This window comes from Mastigoproctus giganteus, chromosome 12 (assembly GCF_048544385.1).
Source record: "Mastigoproctus giganteus isolate SK-2022 chromosome 12, ASM4854438v1, whole genome shotgun sequence".
Lineage (NCBI taxonomy): Eukaryota > Metazoa > Arthropoda > Arachnida > Uropygi > Thelyphonidae > Mastigoproctus > Mastigoproctus giganteus.
Window position 1 is genome coordinate 127,988,730 of NC_143586.1, and position 20,830 is coordinate 128,009,559.

Sequence of the window (20,830 nt, forward strand, 5' to 3'; positions counted from 1 at the left end):
ACAAGGAAAAAATTGAGTATACTGAGTTATGCAAAGCCATTAGAAAAAGACTCAGAGAGGACATAAGAAGATTTAACACAAGAAAGGTAGAACAAGCATTAAGGGAAAACAAAGGATTTAAATCAGCAGCCACGAGCAGTAATACAGAAAGACAAATGATACTGAAACTGAAGAATAGCGAATACTTATAAACAGCAGAGAAGGCATAATTCAAATAGCAGAAGACTGCTATAGAGAATTATACAAGGAGCGAGGGAATGATGCCAGCAGTGGGGAAGATGGATTGCAAATTAGCAACACATAAGACATACCAGATATTCTTCCTGATGAGGTAGAACATGCATTGAAGAAAATGAAGAATCAGAAAGCCCCGGGGTAAGATGAAGTAAGCAAGGCTCTTCACAAAATGCATTAGAAAAGGTGTGATGCCTAAGCAGTGGAATAATGCAATCATAGTTTTGCTGCATACGAAAGGAGATAAATCAGAAATTGGAAATTATAGACCAATTAGCTTGTTATCCCACATCTACAAGTTGTTCACAAGAGTCATTACTAACAGATTAGAAAGAATACTTGATGAGAATCAACTGAAAGAGCAAGCTGGCTTTAGGACAGGATTCTCAACTATGGATCACCTTCACGTAATATCACAGCTAATGGAGAAAGTAAATGAATATAAAACACCATTATGCCTGGTATTTGTGGATTATGAAAAGGCATTTGACTCCATACACCATAAGGCAATGTTTCGGGCACTGGAAAGACAAGGCACAGATACCCCATATATTATGATTTTGAAGAAAATATATGAGAGTTCTACCTCCTTTATTAGACTAGACAAAGACAGTAGGAAATTTAAAATCGAGAATGGAGTTCGACAAGGAGACAAAATATCTCCAAAGCTGTTTACTGCTGCCCTTGAGGAAGCTTTCAGAAGATTAGACTGGTCGCAGAAAGGAGTCAATGTGAATGGAGAGTACCTAAGCCATTTATGATGAAGCCATTTAACCTAAGCCATTTATGATTAACCAGAAAGAAGGTACTTTGAAGACGATTAGATTAGTAAGCCCAGCTGTTCACTCAGTAAATTTTTACAGTAAAATTCTGGGTACTTTTTGAATGTACTGGTGTTTACACACACACACACACACACACACACACACACACACACACACACACACACACACACACACACACACACACACACACACACACACACACACACACACACACACACACACACACACACACACACACACACACACATATATATATATAAATATAAATTTAGTTACATATGTAAACTAAAATATCAGCAGAATGGATAAACCTGCAAATGCCAATCGACATAAATTATGCCATATTGGCATTATCTAAAATATTATTCAAAATTTTAGTTATGTATTCTTTTCACAAAACTATCTCTCTTAATATAATCCCCCCCCCCTCCTTGTTCCTTTGATGTTTCTTTATTTAACTATCAGTTTTTGTTGCATTCGCTGTTCGGAGGCTTGTCCATTGTACTGACATTTTAATTTACGCATGTAACTTAATTTATATTTTTAATGTTTCAGGCAACATGTTGTTGGCTATGTTAAGCAGCCACTGATGTTTTCCATCTCTTCTCTTTATTTTATAATTTTTTCCTTTTTTTATTTTAATTCACATAAATAGCTTTTTGGACAGTGCTTATAATGGGAAATAATTTTAATTCTATTAGTATTAGCCATTTCTTTATAAACGCATATTTTTTCTTAATTGATACCAAAAATAAAGTGGTATTATAGCATCTTCTATGATGCTATAATGTTTCAATGACTCCATTTGTTCCCCTTGAAGTCTTTTTTGGCTATACCAGCCAAAAAAATAATAAATAAATAATAAAAGAATATGTACAATAAAATGTAAACAAAGATATAAAAAAAAAAAAAGAAAATATATAAAAAATAGATAAGAAAAACAGACAGTTACATGCATCATTCCTCACATTGGTAACTATCCAGTTCACCTCTAACTTCTCCAAGCTGTCAGCCTCAACTGACAGCTTCTCATTTCTTTCTCTACTGTTTTTAATTTAACTCACAAGTTACCTGCAGAGGTAACTTGTTCCAGTAATCAAGAACTTGCTTGCCAAAAGAAAACTTCCTGCAATCCAGTCTAACCTCTTCACCTGTAATTTGAACTTATGGCATCTAATGTTAAATCATTAATAATAGTGAAAGTTTCACCTTCGTTCATTTGAAACCTTATAGACCTCAAACAGGTCCCTTCTAAGGTTGTCATGCTGTGTAGCCCACATAACCAGGGCTGTGCAAATAGGCAGTGCATTGGATGTGCCACACCAGTCCCCCTGATCTAGGGCCCCAATCGAGGGAGTCATCAAAGTCTCAACATAAATAAATGAGGCCCCCTAACCCCTTTTGCATCTGACCCCCAATTACCTTTGCAATGCCCTGCACATAACCAAAGTCTTTCCTCATACAGTTGCCCTTTTCCAGATCTCATCATGTGGGTTGACCATCTTTGGACCCTTTCAAGAAGCTCAATGTCTTTTTTTTTTAAGTGAGGTCTCCATACTTAGACACAGTATTTCAAATGCAGCTTTATGCTTGCCTTATACAGTGAGATAATGACCACTATTTCTACAAGCTATTGTTCTATAAATCGTTGTTAGAACATCACAAGCTTTCCTCTGTTTCTATGCTGCTCAGATAAATTCATATCTACTCATATCATAATGCTTAGATCCATTTCTTTCTTTACTGTTTTTAATTTAACTCACAAAGTGACTAAAACAGGTGTATAAGCTATTTTGAGAGTTCCATTCCCCATTTGTAAAACCTTGCATTTTTCTGCATTAAAACACACAGCTGCCGCTTTTCTGACCACCCTGTCCATGTTATCCTGAAAGAGCACTGAATAGCACTAATCATGAAACATGATGTAAAGATTCTCCAACTCTTTACATCATGTTTCATGATTAGAACAGAACATAACCTCCGAACAGAAATCAAACTAACAGGTCTGCAGTTACTCATGTCACCCTTTGATCCCCCCCTTGTGAATTGGGGATATACATTTGCACATTTCCAGTCTGTGGAGACTTCCCCTGAATTGAATGATGGTCTCATAATTATGGCTAAGGATTTGCTTACTTCCTTTGCTGCCACCTTTAATATAACTGCATAGATCCCATCCATCCAAGGTTCATTTCTAATTTCAACAAATTCTCTTCCACTTTGCTCTCAGTTATTCCAACAAAATCATTTAGCTCCCTGTTAGAGTTCGATAAACTTCTGTCGTCCACTTCCCTACAGAATTCCTCATGTGTGAATGTAGATACAGAATACTCATTCAGTTTGTCAGCTTCCTGAGCAGGATCATCTATAGTTGAATCATCTATGAAGTGGACTAATCTGATTATCTCCTTCCTTCTAGAGTTTACATAAATAAAGAAATCTTTGTTGTTTCCCTTTGCCAAAGATTTCTCTTTGGCAAAGGATGCAAATTTCTTTCATCTGGCTTTAAGAAAGCATTTTATTTGCTCCTTTTAAATGGTATGTTAGTGTTTGAAAATCCTAACATATTTATTGAATAAAATGCATATTTATGCAGTCTCACATTGAGAATCAAGGAGTAATGACTTCAGTAAATGAATATGATGATATGTAAATTTGTTAGAATAATAGTTGTTAAACTTTCCACTTCCCATTTAGAAGTTTATTTCCATTGCAGACTAAATCAGAATGATGATTTTTACTCATCACTCAGTCAAAATCATGGACAATCTAAAAAAAGTGAGGAAGTACTTTGAGTGCAGGGTGGACAGGTCAGTTAATGTTAATTAACTGACTTGTCCACCTTATTAATTAACTAATTTGTCCACATTTCATTTTTGTACATCTATCATTTTGTCTTCATTCTTCCAAACAGCACATGGCAATAAATATAATATATAATGCTTCAGCTACGTGATACAGTATATGGATATAAGTAATATGTATGGGAAAAGGAAATAACATTTATCAGATTTCTGTTTGTCTACTTTTAATGAAATTTGGGAAAGTTCTACAAATTGTTCTCAAAGAGCTAAATGTAAAATTTAACATAAAATTATATAAAATTTAATATAAAATTGAGATCAGTTGAGAGTAGAGTCAAGTTACATGTGGACAAATGGATAAAGAAATAATTATATCTATAAATAATTATTAAATATTTTTATAAAAAATAAGATTTCTGTTTCTCCAGTTTCAGTTAAACTGGACCAATAGCCAAATATTAAAATTTCATTTTAAAATAATAACTTGACTGGAAGTCAAGTTATTACAGACAGAGAAAAGAAAATTAATAATTGCTGTTATGTTGGTCCACTTTTAATTACATTGGGAATGACTCAATTCCAAATTTGGCTCTTGGAATTGATCCAAATTAAAATTTTATGAAAAGTCATCCACATGGAGTCAAGTTGTTATCCAGATGGACATGGCAAAGACATTTGGCACTTTATGTGCATATTTGCTAAGATGCCCAGCAAATTTCAATTAAAATGGCATTCTTGTAAATGCTTAAGTGGCATTTCATCAGTTCATCATTTTAAAATTTGAAATGTTTTGTCGTTAAGTTTCCAGTACTCCTCTGATCATTGCCAGGAAGGAACAAAGTACAGGAAATTTGACATATAACAAATTATCTCAAATCATGCTTGACATTTTAACCTGACAGTGATCATATATCCTTGATTGTAGCAAAAATGGTTGCACAGCACCTGACAGGTACCCAACTTGAATTTTTATTTCTGGAAAAAAATAGATATATATATATGTATGTTTTTTCTTTTGTACATCAATGCTTGCCAATATACAAAATTAGAGCATTTTGCTAAAATTTATAGTGATGGTTCAGTGTCTTATAATGGAATTGGTACAGAAGCTGCCTTCTTTTATACAAGTGTCTCTTTGTCACATTACAAGTGAATATAGCAGTTGATCTTTTGCACATGGATTGCAATACTTAATTTAATATGATTTTTTAATTTTTAATGAAAAATTTGAAAATTTAAAAAGGTTGTGGTTTTTATTTTCAATTAAACAAAACTTTTATTAATTCTGCTGAATATAAAAATCAACTTAAAAAAAATAGTCATAAAATATAAAGATGAAACTGTTAGTCACTTCCATTTTACAGTTCAAAAAACATTCAAAGTGCTTGTAAAAAACATATATGAGTATTAAAAAAACATATATGAGTATTAATAATCACTGGAAGTAGTTGATGATGATAGTAACTGTATGGGTGGAAATGTATTAATTAAAGTGTACCAACACCTTCAAGTGTGCTGAGCTGCTGAAGAAGAGTGTTGGTGGAAGTATAATAAAGGAAAAACAATTTAGCCATAGTAATAAGTAGAAATGTTCATTCTGCGAGACTCCAACCTATAAGAACAGAAATGAAAGTGGAAGCATAAAAAAGAAAGATATAAAAGTTTTAAAGGGAAAAAAAATGCTAATTATTTGATTAATATAATGATATAATACTGATTATACATAATACAGTTGTTGTTTGTTTGTTTGTTATTTGGTTTTTAGGAGCATTAGCAACTAAGGCCATATTGCTCCGGGATATGCGGTGGTCATTCCCTGACCTTTCCGCATCCTCCGTATTTGGTGGTGACGGGCTTGAACCCCGGTCTAATCAAGAAGCGTGTGCTACGCACTGCTGCTCCTTCCCACCTGGCTACGGAGGTGCCCACACACATAATACAGAATACCACCATTGATATACATAAAGTTACAATGTGAATATTGTGCAGATTGTGCTATATTTCGAATAGAATGCTGGTGGTTGACATAGTGATTGGAAAGGTCATTACTTTTCTGTATACCACATATCTTTGACTTTTTGTCTTAGGTCTGAGTATTTCCTGATCTTTTCTTCATTTTTTTTCTGGAGTTTGCTGATGTTGGGTACTGCTATGTTGATCAGGTATCATTGCCTTCTTGTTAATGAGGGTTATGTGCAGTCTGTTGTGCAGGATTATCTTGTCTGTTATTTTGGCACAGTCAGAGTATAGTTTGTGAGTAGGGGTGTCTAGTACTGCCTGGGGTGCATACTTGTAATACGGTACACTTTCTTGGATCAATTGGTATTTTTACGCTGCTTCTGATGTATTATCCTGGCTACGTGGTCACGTCTGTGAGTGTATGCCATCTGGGTGATAACCCTGAATTCCACAGTGATGTTTTGGATTGTTTCTGGGGCCAGGTTACATCATCGACATGTGTCATCTGTCACTCTGGGTCCTTGGATGTATTTCCCATAGTTCCTGGTGTTTATTACCTGGTCTTGGATGGCAAGCATGATTCCTTCAGCCTCAGGGAAGAACTTGCTGTTCATGAGCCCTGTATTGGAAGCCATCTTATATATCTATTATATAAGATGGCTTCTTATATAATTATAACGATATCTGCTCTACAACATCATCAACTTTTGCCCCTGGCAGACATACCCTGGTCCTGTTCCACTATCCTTTTTGCATAATATATTCCGTCTCCCTGACAATAACTAGTTCCTGTGGGACCAGCGCATTTTGCCATGGAGATTGCCACTGTGTTGCCTGATGCACAGGCGTGAGCTCTAGCGTTGACTTAGGCAACTGAGAGCTTGATGGGCCCCTCTTATTAATTTTCTTGACAGCATCTACTCTACACCTCAACTCTTTTAGATTGCTTAGTTGAATGCTTAGTTGGCACCTAATTTCCTCACAGTCTCCTTCTGCACCTAGCACACAAAGCACTTCTGCACACAAGACATCCTCCTTGGCTAGATCATGTCCTGTTCTAGACAAGTCCATAAACATTCACATTTTGCGCATATTTTTAAGACTGTGATGCATTGGAGAATCGCCCCTTCAATTCTCCCCCAAGCCACAGTACTCTGACTTATCTGTGAGCGTTGCTTTGCTGCTGTAGCCTGGATCATGACTCCGTTTAAGTACAATTTAATTGACAATGAAATTTAATAAGATTAATAAATTTCTATTAATTTATTATTGATAGAAATTTATCAATTTCTATCAATAATAAATTGATAGATTAATACTATAGACATTTATCAATTTCTATAGTATAGTATTATCAATTACTGATTAATTGATAATACTATACTATAATAAGCCAACAGATTTCTAATACAATGCTACGTGTTTCGTTATCTAGTTTTACGTTAAATCTTATGCTATCTAGTTTTACGTTACATCTTACGCTATCTATTCAACGTTAAATCTTACTCTATCTAGTTTGGAATATACATTGTATTGTATAGCAAGGTTGGGAAGTTACAAATGGTAAATCTACTGACACTAAGTATTAACTTTCAAAATCACTATCTAAATTCAAAATAAACCAAGGAGCTTGACTCAGACTTAAGCTACTTATAGAAAATAATATAATATAACAATTAAATCAGTAAAATAGCTAAATATAATTCAAAACTTAGTCTTGTCCAATACCCACATATTGGACAAGATTTGACGATACCCTTACTGATCATCATCATCATCAGCCATTTTCAATCCACTGCAGGATGAAGGCCTCTCCAGCAACTTTCCAGTTCCTTCTGTTTTGAGCACTGGCCATCCATTTACCTCCCACAAACTCATGAATTTCATCTATCCATCTCCGCCTTTGTCTTCCAGGTTTTCTTCTAGCTCCTCTTGGGTACCATTCTGTTATTTTCTTAGTCCATCTGTCATCATGTCTCCAAGCCATGTGTCTTTCCCAAGACCATTTTAGTTCTTTAGTTTTGATAAGAATGTCCTTTACTTGAGTTTGCTGCCTAATCCATGTGTTTCTCTTCTTATCTAACAGTCTGATTCCCAATATAATTCGTTCCATTCTTCGCTCTGTAGTTCTCAGCTTCTCTTCCATTCTTTTGGTGAGTGCCCAAGTTTCATTTCCATAAGTCATGGTGAGGAGTATACATTGGTTCATTATTTTATGTTTCAGACAAACTGGAATATTGCTCTTCAATATGTGACTATATTTCCTGAATGTTATCCATCCAAAATTTATTCTTCTCTTGACTTCCAGCCATTTATCATTATTACAGCTAATAACTTGTCCCAGATAAGTATATGACCCCACCTTTTCAATTACTGCTCCTTGAATCATAATTTTCCTTTTTGTGGTATACTTGTTCATCATTACTTTTGTTTCAGCCATATTCATCTTTAGTCGAAAATCCTTAATAACTGTGCATAACTGATTAAGATTTTCCTGTAATTCTTTGGGATCGTGGCTTATGACTACAATGTCATCTGCAAATCGTAAATAGTTTAGGTACTCTCCGTTCACATTGACTCCTTTCTGCGACCAGTCTAATCTTCTGAAAGCTTCCCCAAGGGCAGCAGTAAACAGCTTCGGAGATATTATGTCTCCTTGTCGAACTCCATTCTCAATTTTAAATTTCGTACTGTCTTTGTCTAGTCTAATAAAGGATGTAGCACTTTCATATATTTCTTCAAAATCATAATATGTGGGGTATCTATGCCTTGTCTTTCCAGTGCCCGAAACATTGCCTTATGGTGTATGGAGTCAAATGCCTTTTCATAATCCACAAATGCCAGGCATAATGGTGTTTTATATTCATTTACTTTCTCCATTAGCTGTGATATTACGTGATATAATGCACCTCCCAAGGTTTTTGCAGTACTTTGATCCAAGCCAGAGGTGGGATTCAAACCCGCGACCTTTGGGTTGCCAGGCAGGCACTTTACCCACCTGGCTAGCCCTGTCGGCCATCAGGAAGAATATCGGGTATGTCGTATGCGTTGCTACTTTGCAATCCAGCTTCCCCACTGCCGGCATCATTCCCTTGCTCCTTGTATAATTCTCTATAGTAGTCTTCTGCTATGTGAATTATGCCTTCTCTGCTGTTTATTAGTACACCATCGCTATTCTTCAGTTTCAGTATCATTTGTCTTTCTGTATTACTGCTCATGGCTGCTGATTTAAATCCTTTGTTTTCCTTTAATGCTTGTTCTACTTTTCTTATATTAAATCTTCTTATGACCTATCTGAGTCTCTTTCTAATGGCTTTGCATAACTCAGTATATTCAATATTTTCCTTGTTAGTATTTATCTTGCTCTTCATTTTTCCCCTTCGGTTCATCATATCAATTGTTTCTTGACTAATTTTTTCTTCTTTGGATTTCTTTTTCCCTATAGGTTTCTTGGGCTTTATCACTTTCAGAAAGGTGTAATATTCCTCGTCGATATCTTGGTCCTGAGCAGTCTGCAGAAGCTCAAACTTGTTCTTAAGTTCCAGTACATACTGCTTTTTCTCCACTTCTGTTATCTCAAAGACCTTTGTATTATTTACTCGAGTCAGTTTTTTCCTTTCCTTTCCTACATCTGTATCAAGTGTACATCTTACCATTCTGTGATCACTTCCAACATTTACCTTATTCAGGATGGTAACATCATTCACAATATATCTTCTGTTAGTGAGGATGAAGTCGATTTCATTAGTTGTTAATCCATTTGGACTCTTCCATGTCCACTTTCTGTTCACTCTTTTCTTGAAAAAAGTGTTCATTACTGACAATCCTGAGATTCTGCAAATTCCACAAGTCTTTCACCTCTTTCATTTCTTTCACCAATTCCAAAATTTCCTATAGTTCCCCTTTCTGCGCTGTTTTGTCTTTTTCCAACCTTAGCATTGAAGTCTAAGTCTCCCATAATAATAGTGTAGTGGGTTTTCTGCTCATCTAGAAGACTCTCAATTTCTTCAACCTCTTCATCATAATGGCTCGATGTTGGTGCATAAATCATTATAACCTTTAGCTTGTACCTCTTAAAAATCTTGAGTATTAGTCTTGGCACCCTTAGTGATATACTTTTGAATTCCAAAATGTTGTTTTTTAAATCTTTTGGACCAGAAACCAAACTCCACCTTCACTCCTTTCACTTTTTCATTGGTGTACAGCAGATTTCCACTTGATAAACTTATAAGTGATTCATTTCTTCTTCTTGTTCCAGCCAATCCGATGATATTCCAATTCACATTTTCTAATTCCTTTTCCAGCTCTAATATCCTGTCTTCACCGATGAGAGATCTTACGTTGTAACAGGCCAAGTTCAGTTTCCATGCATGCAGCCTGGTCGTACCCAGAGATTCTTAGCACCCTCTGCTTCCACTCTGATCCTCTCGCTGCCGTATGAGGGGGAGTGAAAGCTGCTGGGGACTGAGGGCTATTTGTTTCGTCATGCTGTCATATGCTGGAGGGTTTGGTCTTTTCCTCTTCATGCTGAGCAGGCGATTCGAAGAGAACCACTCTACACGTTCGTTGCCACCTAAGTGACGTAACAGGGCTTACCATCGAGAAGGTGTGCATGAGTGGATTTTAGGGAAGCAAGCCAACCGGACTTCTCCTAAATCTTCTGTAATAGAGAGATATTGGATTCATCAGTGTTTTAGGCTGAGTGTCTGATAACACACAGGATACCTGTTCCCCTCTAAGTCTCCCCTTACTGATACTAAGTAATAACCTGCGAAATCTCTATCTAAGTTCAAAATAAACTAAGTGTCATAACTAGGAATGTAAAGCTACTTCTAGAAAATAAATTAATATGCCAACTGAAGTCAATAAAATGGCAAAAATTTAAGAAAAACTTCTCTATTAGATGGAGCCATAAAAACTTTGCCCATATGACATGGGTGGACAGTACAGTGTTGAGTCAGTCTGGTGCAACATAAGCACTGGGAAAGCAAAATTGAAAGTAGGAGTGTGTTATAGGCCTAATGGCGCTACAATAAACAACTGTACAGTTGTCATAATAATAGTGATTCTTCATGCATTAAGAATATGCAGATAAAGTAATCACTATGTGGTAGTGATCAGAGTGTGCTGGTGTGGGATTTACTCAAAGAGGTAACTACCATCAGGGGTAAAGGGAAGGGTTTTTGCTTTCATAAAGGAGGCACAGAAGGAAAATGCATGGGATACATATAAATTAACAGGTGAGACAGAAGCCTATGGTAGATATAAGCTGGTCTACAATCAAGTTAAAAAGGAGGTTAGGCAGGCAAAGACAGATTATGAGAAATATTTGGCAAAGGATGCAAAGAAAAACACAGTTCTTTACTCTAGAAGGAAGGAGATGAATCAGATTGGTCCAACTGTTGATGATCCTGCTCAGATAGCTAACAAACTGAATGAGTATTTTGCATCAACATTTACACATGAGGAGTTAAGGGAGAGGAATGCCAGATGTGTATTAAACTCTGACAGTGAGCTAAAGGATTTTGTAATAACTGAGAGCAAAGTGGAGGAGAAATAGTTGAAAATAAACATAAGAAAGGCACTTGGGGTGGATAGGATCTATCCAGTTAGATTAAAGGAGGCAGCAAATTAAATAAGCAAACCCTTAGCCATAATTATGAGAGCTTCCTTGGATTCAGGGGAGGTACCATGGACTGGAAATGTGCAAATGTTTCTCCAATTTGTGAAGGAGGATCAAAGGGTGACACAAGTAATTCAAAACCCCATTAGTTTAATCTTTTGTTCCAGGGAAATTAATGGAGGCACTGGTTAAAGAAGCACTGCAGGATCATCTAGACAAGACTGCAGTTTTAGTTCGGATACAGCATGGGTTTGTTTGAGTGGAAGTCTTGTCTGACCAATTTGATTGGATACTATGATGTGGTCCCAATGGAACTGGATGCAAAGAATAATTTTGATATCATATACTTGGATCTTAGGTACCATACTGTTGCACATGGAAGACTGCTGTACAAATTGGTTGGAGCAGTGCGGCATTAAGGGCAAGCTGCTGCTATGGATAAAGGAATGGTTGAGTGGGAGAAGACAGAGGTTGGTAATTAATGGACACTGCTCTTATTGGACTAATGTTATTGGTGGAGTTCCCCAGGGTTCAGTGTTGGATCCATTGTTGTTTTCTGTATTTATTTATGATATTGATGTGAAGGTTGGCAGGGTTGTTAATAACAGTATGCTGCTGCAACAGGATCTAGAAAAGTTCAGAAGATGGGCTGAGAGGTGGCAACTGAAGTTTAACATTGACAAATGTAAATACTGCATATGGGTAGCAGTTACCCCAGAGTAACATATCTATTGTGTGGTACTATACTCATAAAAACTTTGAGAGTAGTACCACACTCAAAGGACATGGGGGTAATTTTGCAGTCAGATATGAAGTTTTCTGAGCAGTGCAGATGGGCTGGAAGAGTAGCTCATGGTGTCTTGTCAATGATATACAGGAATTTTTCTAGTAGGAATAAGTAGGTGGTTATCCCCTTGTATAAGGAAATGGTGAGGCCACACCTTGAGTACTGTATACTGGTCTTGGAGGCATCATTTTAGGAAGGATGTAGTGATGCTGAAATGAGTACAGAGAAGGACAGCAAGATTACTGAAGAAGAATAAAGGATTGCTCTTATGAAGAAAGGCTTAAGTTTTGCAAATTGCAGTGTGTGGAGACTAGGCACCTGCGAGGTGATCTGATTGAGGTGTATAAGGCCTTGAATGGTTTGAGAATGCTCAATCCTGGTGGAATTCTTCCCCTTGCCCAGCTTAATCACTGAGGACATAAGTTCAAATTGAGGAAAAACAGATGTGCAGAAATTTGCCTTTAGCCAGCGGGTGGTTGATTGCTGGACCACACTTCCATCTGTCGTAGAAGTTGACAGCTTAAATAAATTCAAGGCAGAACTATACAAGCATTTGGAGTGAATGGATGGGTGAAATGGGAAGGGTTTTTTTTTTTTTTTTGCTTGATGCTGTATAAGCTTGTTTTCTTGCATTATATGTTTTCTGGTATTAATGCTAATCCCGCATGTTCTTAATCACCTTCTCTTATTAATTGAAGTCGGCCAATCCCCACCCTCTTTCTTTCTTTCTGTGTTATGGTGAGTGTGACTATTAATGTGAGTGTGAGTATGACTACTAATGACCGACTGGGTGGTCTTGGTGGTTCTTCTTTGTCATTATATGTTTATCTCATAATCTCCTCCAGCTTGGCGTTAGTCCAAGCTGTAATTCCAGAGGAGTTTATTATTACTAGTATTTCATAAGTGTTTGAGGTTATGACCATGGTCTTGCCATTCATTTTGATTTAGCAGGCTTCTCAGTCTCTGATGGTATTTCTTAGTCAGGTTGGTTTTGACCTCCTTGTGTTCTAACTGGTGAGCCTGCATCATCCTCAGATATTTGTAGCTATCTTCCTCTGGGATGGCTTCAATTTCTGCACTGGTCTTCAGCTGGTAGTTTCAACTGACTGGATGTCCTTGATGCATCCATGGATATTGCATTTGTCTAGGCCAAATTATACCCTGATGTCAGTGCTGAACTCTTCAGTGATCCGGAGTAGCTGTTGGGTTTTTTCTTGGTTGTGGCATAGAGTTTGATGTCATCAACGTACATCAGGTGGGAGGGATATACAGGTTTTTACAGTATATTCATACTTGATATTATTTGAGCATAGTGAGCAGTGGGTTGAGTGTAGACTGAACCATAGTGGGCTCAGGGAATCTCCCTGAAAGATTAGTCTTCTGATAGGAATTGGTCTGGTCATGATGTTCTTGACTTTGATGGTGGTCCTCCATTTTGCCATGGTTGCTTCTATGAAGTATTTTAGTGTTTCTCTCAGCCAGCTATGGAGCATGGAGTCAAAGGCCTTGGGATGATTGATGTATGCCATATACATGTTGTGGTGCTTCTTGTAACCTTGCTCCATAATTGCAACCATAAATGGTCAATTGCTCTTTGCATCCTTTGCATTCCTTACATCCCTTCTACTACTCGGTCAGGATCTTGTACATTGTTTGGAGACAGGTGATTGGTCTGTATTTCTCCAGGTTTGTGGTGCCTTTGTCTTTAGCTTTCAGGTAGGTGATTCCTTGAGTCAGAGATTTTGGGATTGTACCCGGGTGCAAAGGAAAGGAAGAGAAACCTGCTTCCTTTCCTATGCATTTTGTGTTTTGCTGGTCTCTGGTTTCTTTTCCATTCATTCTGGTTGCTGCTACAGTGGCACAATAAATGGCTGTGTGGATGATATCTAATGTTACTTCATTGTTGTGATAATCCAGTATTATTTGCATATCGAAGTGCTCTGTAACTTGTCACAGGATTCTGTTGCGTCTCTGTGGGGCCCATTCCCATGAATTATGCTAGGGCTTTCTTCCACTCTTCTTCTTTTCTGGATATTGCGATCTTTTCTGTTTCCACTTTGGCTGCTCCTGGTTGTAGTTCTTGTACTTGCTGTTCCTTCTGCAGTTCTTGTTCCATTGTGTCCATGTTCATTGTTGTTTGTAGTTGTGGTTGCTCACAACCTGCTTAATTTTTTCCAATATTTCAGGAACCATCAGGTTCTTGATGGTTCCTGAAATATTGACAATGGCCCATCTCTAGTCTGTGTTTCGCTGTTCAGTGACCTGAACAGTTGGAAACTGTTCCAGCCACTTGGTATGTAGTTTTGTCCTGTATATTGTCATCTGCCTCTAGCCTTGTTACTTTATAGTATGCTCACATGATGAACATATTCATTTTGATGCTCTACTTCATACGTTGGCTTCTTCTTCCTTCCTGGGTGGTTACTAGTGCAGTGGCACAAGAAGCACTTCCAGATGGTTGGGCTGGGTAGTCTTGCCCTTCAATTTTGGTAGCCATATAGGAGAGATCACCATTTGCTGCACTTTTGTCCATAAGCAACTGTCTCAGACTTTTTAATCTAACCCATCTGCCTAAGGATTGAATGTGATTGATTTTATCCTGTGCCACACTTAATGCAGTAGGTTCAATATTTCTACTTCCCAACTTCATCCAGCTTTTGGAGGTGAGCCTGTTTTATCTTTGGCTTTTGCATCTGGTGGTGGTTGGTTTCAGAGCAACACCAGATGGCACCACTCTGACTTAGCTGTAGTTTCAACCTTTGGGAAGGTAGGTCTGATAAAGTGACTTTTGCAATTTTTCCCTTCCCTTCACAGTGGTATTCAAACCTGGATTTGTGATATTGGCTGTTTGGTGTCATAACCAAAAATTTTGTTTTTTTTCACTCAATTTTTTTTTTTTTAAGGATTGTAAAATTTAAAACAGTAAAAAAAATTAAGGAATCAATAACGATGAACTCAGCATGCACAAATTGCACAAGTGAGATACGGAGGAATAAGTTTACGAAGCTGTATGAAGCTTAAAAAATAGGAATGAAGAGAAGATTCTAAAAATTTGTTTTTTATATGACTGAAGATTTCAGTGAAGGGGACACACATTTCACCATAATAATGTAAAAACTCACAGAATTCCAGCTATTGGTATTATCACAAATGCAATAAGATTGTGTTTACTACCCATTTAGGCACCTCCGTAGCCAGGTGGGAAGGAGCAGCAGTGCGTAGCACACGCTTCTTGATTAGACCGGGTTCGAGCCCGTCACCACCAAATACGGAGGATGCGGAAAGGTCAGGGAATGACCACCGCATATCCCGGAGCAATATGGTCTTAGTTGCTAATGCTCCTAATAACAACAACAACATATTTATGTATTAAATATGTATCATCGAGAACTACCCATTTAGTAAAATTGCACTAACAGAAAAGCCCAATTAACTGGAAAGTGCAAATTTTTTTTATTTAAATGTGCTTGGCGAAGGTAAAGAAAGTCCACATGAGAAGCACGCAAAAGTTTGATAAATTTACCGGTATAACTGCATTTGTATTGTTGTTCGCTCAGTAAACATACAGTGGGTGTTATCAGTCAGGAGTAGAAATTGAATCCCACGGGAGACTGAAACCCTCCCGAAGTGGAGGGGGTAACCTGACCTTTTTTCTTTAGAATCACTGGTGGACTAGTGGATAAATTGTTTATTAAGAAAAAAAAAGGCAAAAGTAAAGGAAGTCCACATGAGAAGTATGGCAAACTTCGAAACAGTTTACCAGTGAAGCTACGTTACAAACATTTTTTACTATGCCAGAACTTCCAATATGACTCTGTTCGTGATTCAGTTAGTTAATATAATTAGTGATTCTAAAGAAAAAAGGTCAGGTTACCCCCCCCCCCCCTCCACTTTGGATGGGTTTCAAGCTCCCATGGTTTTAAACTTCTAATCCAGACCGGTAACACCCACCATCTGTTTATCGAGCGAGCAACGATACAAATGGCGTTACGGCAAAGTACTTTTACCGGTAAATGTCATCGAACTTTTGCATGCTTCTCGTGTGGGCTTTCTTTACCTTAGCCATGTGCTTTAGTAAAATGTGAGCTTGCTTGAGGTGATAATAGTGTTTCTGCCCCCTGGGAAGTTCTTTACAGAAAATTTCATTTTGATTGTTATCATGGCACCCACAAAGTGAATAAGTGTACTAGTACATCAGTACTAGTAAATCTACCAAGAAAAGGAAAGCAATCAAGTTAGATCAGTAAAACAATAAGGATGTATGAAAATGGTCAAACAATAACAAGTATTTTGCAGAATTTAGATTTGTCAGTGTCAACAGTGAACACAATAATAAAGGACAAAGACAGAATATGAGAAGCAGCGAAGGGATTGGCACCAATGAGGTCAACTATAATAATGAAATACATATCATAAGACAATGAAATACATATCAGTTTTTACAGTACAATAACATGCATTCTTTCTTCCTTTTATGGTTTATTTTCTTATGTGCCATGCTGGCTACTTCACCACTGTCCCTGGATAAAGTTTTAATTGAATTAATTAAAAATATATAACTAATATATAAAAAAAAAAAAAAAATATATATATATATATATATATATATATATATATATACATATATAACTATTTTTCTTCATTCTTCTGAGAATATTATGGTTTTTGTAAATTTGGCACATCAGGGATATAGTAGCAATATTTTATTAGTCATTCCCGAGTTACGTAAAACTCTACTTATGCAAGAAGTCTTGGAACATGTGTCTTACATATGTCGGGTTTGATTTGATTTGATTTTGATTTTTATGGCGCAAAAACAGCAAGGTTATAGTGCCCCAGGAAAAGGTTAAAATATAAAAAGATATATGTCGGGGACTTACTATATTATCTGCAAATTTAGACATTAAGCTTGATATACCTTCAGCAGTATCATTAATAAATATAGAAAACAACAATGGGCCAAACACTGAACCTTGGGGAACTCCACTAATAACATTAGTGGAGTCCCCCATTAGTCCAAGAAGAGCAGCATCCATTAGTAACCACTCTCTGTCTTCTCTCACTCAACCATCTGCTAATCCAGAGGGCACCTCCGTAGCCAGGTGGGAAGGAGCAGCAGTGCGTAGCACACGCTTCTTGATTAGACCGGGGTTCGAGCCCGTCACCACCAAATATGGAGGATGCGGAAAGGTCAGGGAATGACCACCGCATATCCCGGAGCAATATGGCCTTAGTTGCTAATGCTCCTAAAAACCAAATAACAACAACAACAGCTAATCCAGAGCAGTAACTTCCCTTAATGCCACACTACTGTAATTTGTACAGCAGTCTTTTTATGTACAACAGTATCAAAAGCACATAAAATGTTGTCAGTGAACTGTAATTTCAGGGCTAGGAGGTATTTTTCCTGTTTTTAAAGTCAAAAGATTCCAAATTTTCTGAAGTGGGCCACAGATAAAATAAGTATAAAACTGAGTATACAGAAAGTATACTCAGTGCATAATAAAAATATACTGAAATACTCAGCTGATCCAATTTTGAACATTTCATTATTCATAACATTGTTGGAACATATGAATAGGAATGTTATAGAAATAAAACTTTCTTGTTCAGAGAAAGATGTGCAATACATTGAAAATATTCCAGCGAATAATTTTACAAATATAATTCTTACAGGATCCTGTATCAACAACCAACAGGCTAGTAACTTTGTCCCCAACTTATGGTGTACTTGTGAAAGCTGTCCTCAGAGAAAGTAAAGGTCTCTTTGAAAAGTCTGACTGATTAAACTCCACTGTTCTTTATGATTTTTTACAGTTTTCTGAATGTTTACAAATATTCTATAAAATTTTGAGAAACTGGTCACTTCAAATAATAAATGTCTGCATACCTAACTCTTTCTTTTTTTTTTAAGACCTGTAAATTCTTCAGTCTTTTAAAACACATAAATCTCTTTGGTGTCAGACCTGCAAAAATTCATACACTCATGGGGATCATTTGTACTCTTTTTAAACAAAATCTCAAAAAGAAATCAAGGTATGACAATCTTTTGCTGTCAAGTACAGGGTGGAACTTATTTTCATGTTACAGTGATTGATGCTTGATTTCATGACATCATGTCCATTCCACTGTGTGAGTGGAATACATTATGTGTATTCTGCTTACAGCACATTTATGCTTTCTTACTCTTATGTGTGAACCATTCTTAATTGTGTACTCTGGATGCTATTAATTTTGATTATAATCAAATAAAGTGTGTCAAACATCATGACAATTAAATATGCCCTGCCCTGTACCTGATGACAAAAGATTACCCAATTTTTAAATATAGGAACTAAGATAAAAACTCTACTTGAAAGGTACTGGAACTTATAGCTGGGTGAAGAATATATGTAGTGTTATAACACAAAGGGACTGGAAAATGGGAGTTAAAATGATCACATGAATCTATTGATAAGTTAAACATTTAAACAATAAAAAGAAGTTTCAATAATTAATTGGAATATAATTGCCCTTTATTATTTATTATAATATCAGTTTTATTAATCAATTGAAGTATATAATATTTTGAAATTAATAGAACTGTTTTGTTATTGAATACTTAATTGTTGATCGCAACATATAGATATTTGTTTTATTGTAAAGTTATGAATTGGTAAAAACAGATATATAGTACTAATTTATGTTATTGTACTACATAAAATATTAATTTTTATCATATTTTTGTAATACTTTTCTAAGAAGTGTTACTATAAAGCATCATAAACATAGGGCAGAAAGTTTATAGTAACCTTTCTTTGAAAAAATTATCGCAAAAATATGATAAAAATGTAATACAATAACATAAAATATTAATATATAACAATAGCATAAAACAGTATACTATATATATCTGTTTTTCCCATGTTCTAACTTTACCATCAAATATTACAATAATATGGGGTGTAAACATTATTACTGCATATGGTACATATATGAATGAATTTCCCATATGCTTTTAAAGGTATACAAATGTTAATAGTTTTCTTTGATGTGATGAAATACACATTCAAGAAGTATTCCATCAAAAATTCCTTAAATATGTCATTGGAAGTTGCTTTTTTTTTTTTTTTTTTTTTTTTTTTTTTAATGTAAACCCCAAACATGAGAGGTATTAAAACCTATAGTACTTAGTACCATGCTTGGGTTGGAGGTTGAAAAGATGAAAGACGATATTTGTTCACATTGGACTTGAACTTCGGTAGACTCTAATTTTCAGGAAATTTGTATGAAGGAAGGTTGTTCCAGAAAACAGCAGTTGAATGAATAAACGAGGAAGATGAAAAGTTGGTTCTGTGAGTTTGAAGTTGGACAGTAAATGGAAGTTGGCACGTGTTCGGACTGTTTTGAAAGAGAGAGAGGGAATTATAGAAGCCAATTCAGAAGAACAATGTCCATGGAAATGCCTAGAAGAGGCATGCAGCAGAAACAGTACATCTGTGAGACAGTGAGTGGAGAGACTCTGTTAGAGATGAATCATTAATTAATCTAACTGCCTCTTCTGAACAGAATCAAGAAGCCTGAGGGAGGTTTTGGGGGCACCACCCCAACTGTGGGAACAATATTCCATGATAGGGTGGATTTGCGATTTGTAAAAAGTGAACAGCTGTTTGGAAGAAAAATAACGCCGAGAGCAAAAGAGAAAACCAAGTTTTTTAGATGCAGAGGAAGCAATATTTGTAAAGTGCTTGTACCAAGAGAGATTAGAAGTCAGGGTAATTCCCAAAAGAGATATATCATTTTGCTTAGAAATCAGAGTGTCACCGAAGATAAATATAGGAGCAGAAGAATCCTTTTTGCGAGATATAAGACAAGACTGAGTTTTAGAAGAATTGAAATCAACTAAGTTGTCTTTGCCCCACTGGAGAATTACCTGAAGATCGGCATTTAAGGAGCAGATTTTCGAGAAGTTGAAGCTGATTGATCAGGGCAAGGTTTCTCAAAATGGGAAGTGGAATGCAATGTGCTATCATCAGCAAAACTATGGATAGGATTTCCAGTCAATGGAAGAAGGTTATTAATATACAAGGGGGAAAGAACTTAACCTTGGAGGACACCGGCATTAATGGAGAAATTAGAAGACAAGGAGCCATCTACCATCACCCTCAGTGAGTGATCATAGAGAAAACTGGAAAGCCTTTGAGATGTCAAGAGCAACTGCTCTTGTGTTTCACCGAACTTTTCCATTGAATTAGTCCATAAATGGGTAACATAAGCTATAATATCACCAGTGGATCGACATTGACAGAATCCATACTGGCGATCGTAGATCAGATGGAAGGTTTCTAGGTAGTTAATTGATTTTTCCATTACTTTAGAAAGAGTAGAAGTAATTGCAATGGGACGATAATTGGATGGGAGGGATTTGTCACCGTTTTTAGGAACTGGCTGGATATGAGCAAATTTCCAAGCAGAAGGAAAAAACACCTTTCAAATAAGAAAGTGAAAAAAGGCGGCAAAGAACAGGAGTAAGTTCAGGAGCACAGGTTTTGAGAACAAGTGGAGAAACACCTTTCAAATAAGAAAGTGAAAAAAGGTGGCAAAGAATGGGAGTAAGTTCAGGAGCACAGGTTTTGGGAACAAGTGGAGAAATACCATC

The 20,830-nt window shown here is 36.4% G+C and overlaps 1 protein-coding gene across 1 annotated transcript in view; it reads left to right on the forward strand.

Moving 5' to 3' along the window:
- The window catches only part of LOC150077410 (cytochrome P450 3A24-like), a 330,473-nt gene extending 312,481 nt beyond the window's left edge, over nt 1–17,992 (forward strand). Inside the window, exon 13 of the mRNA XM_090385893.1 lies at nt 17,869–17,992. Coding sequence (XP_090242019.1) covers nt 17,869–17,976 — 108 coding nt within the window. The 3' untranslated portion in view covers nt 17,977–17,992. The remainder of the gene's footprint in view (nt 1–17,868) is intronic.
- The last annotated feature ends 2,838 nt before the right edge of the window (nt 17,993–20,830 follow it).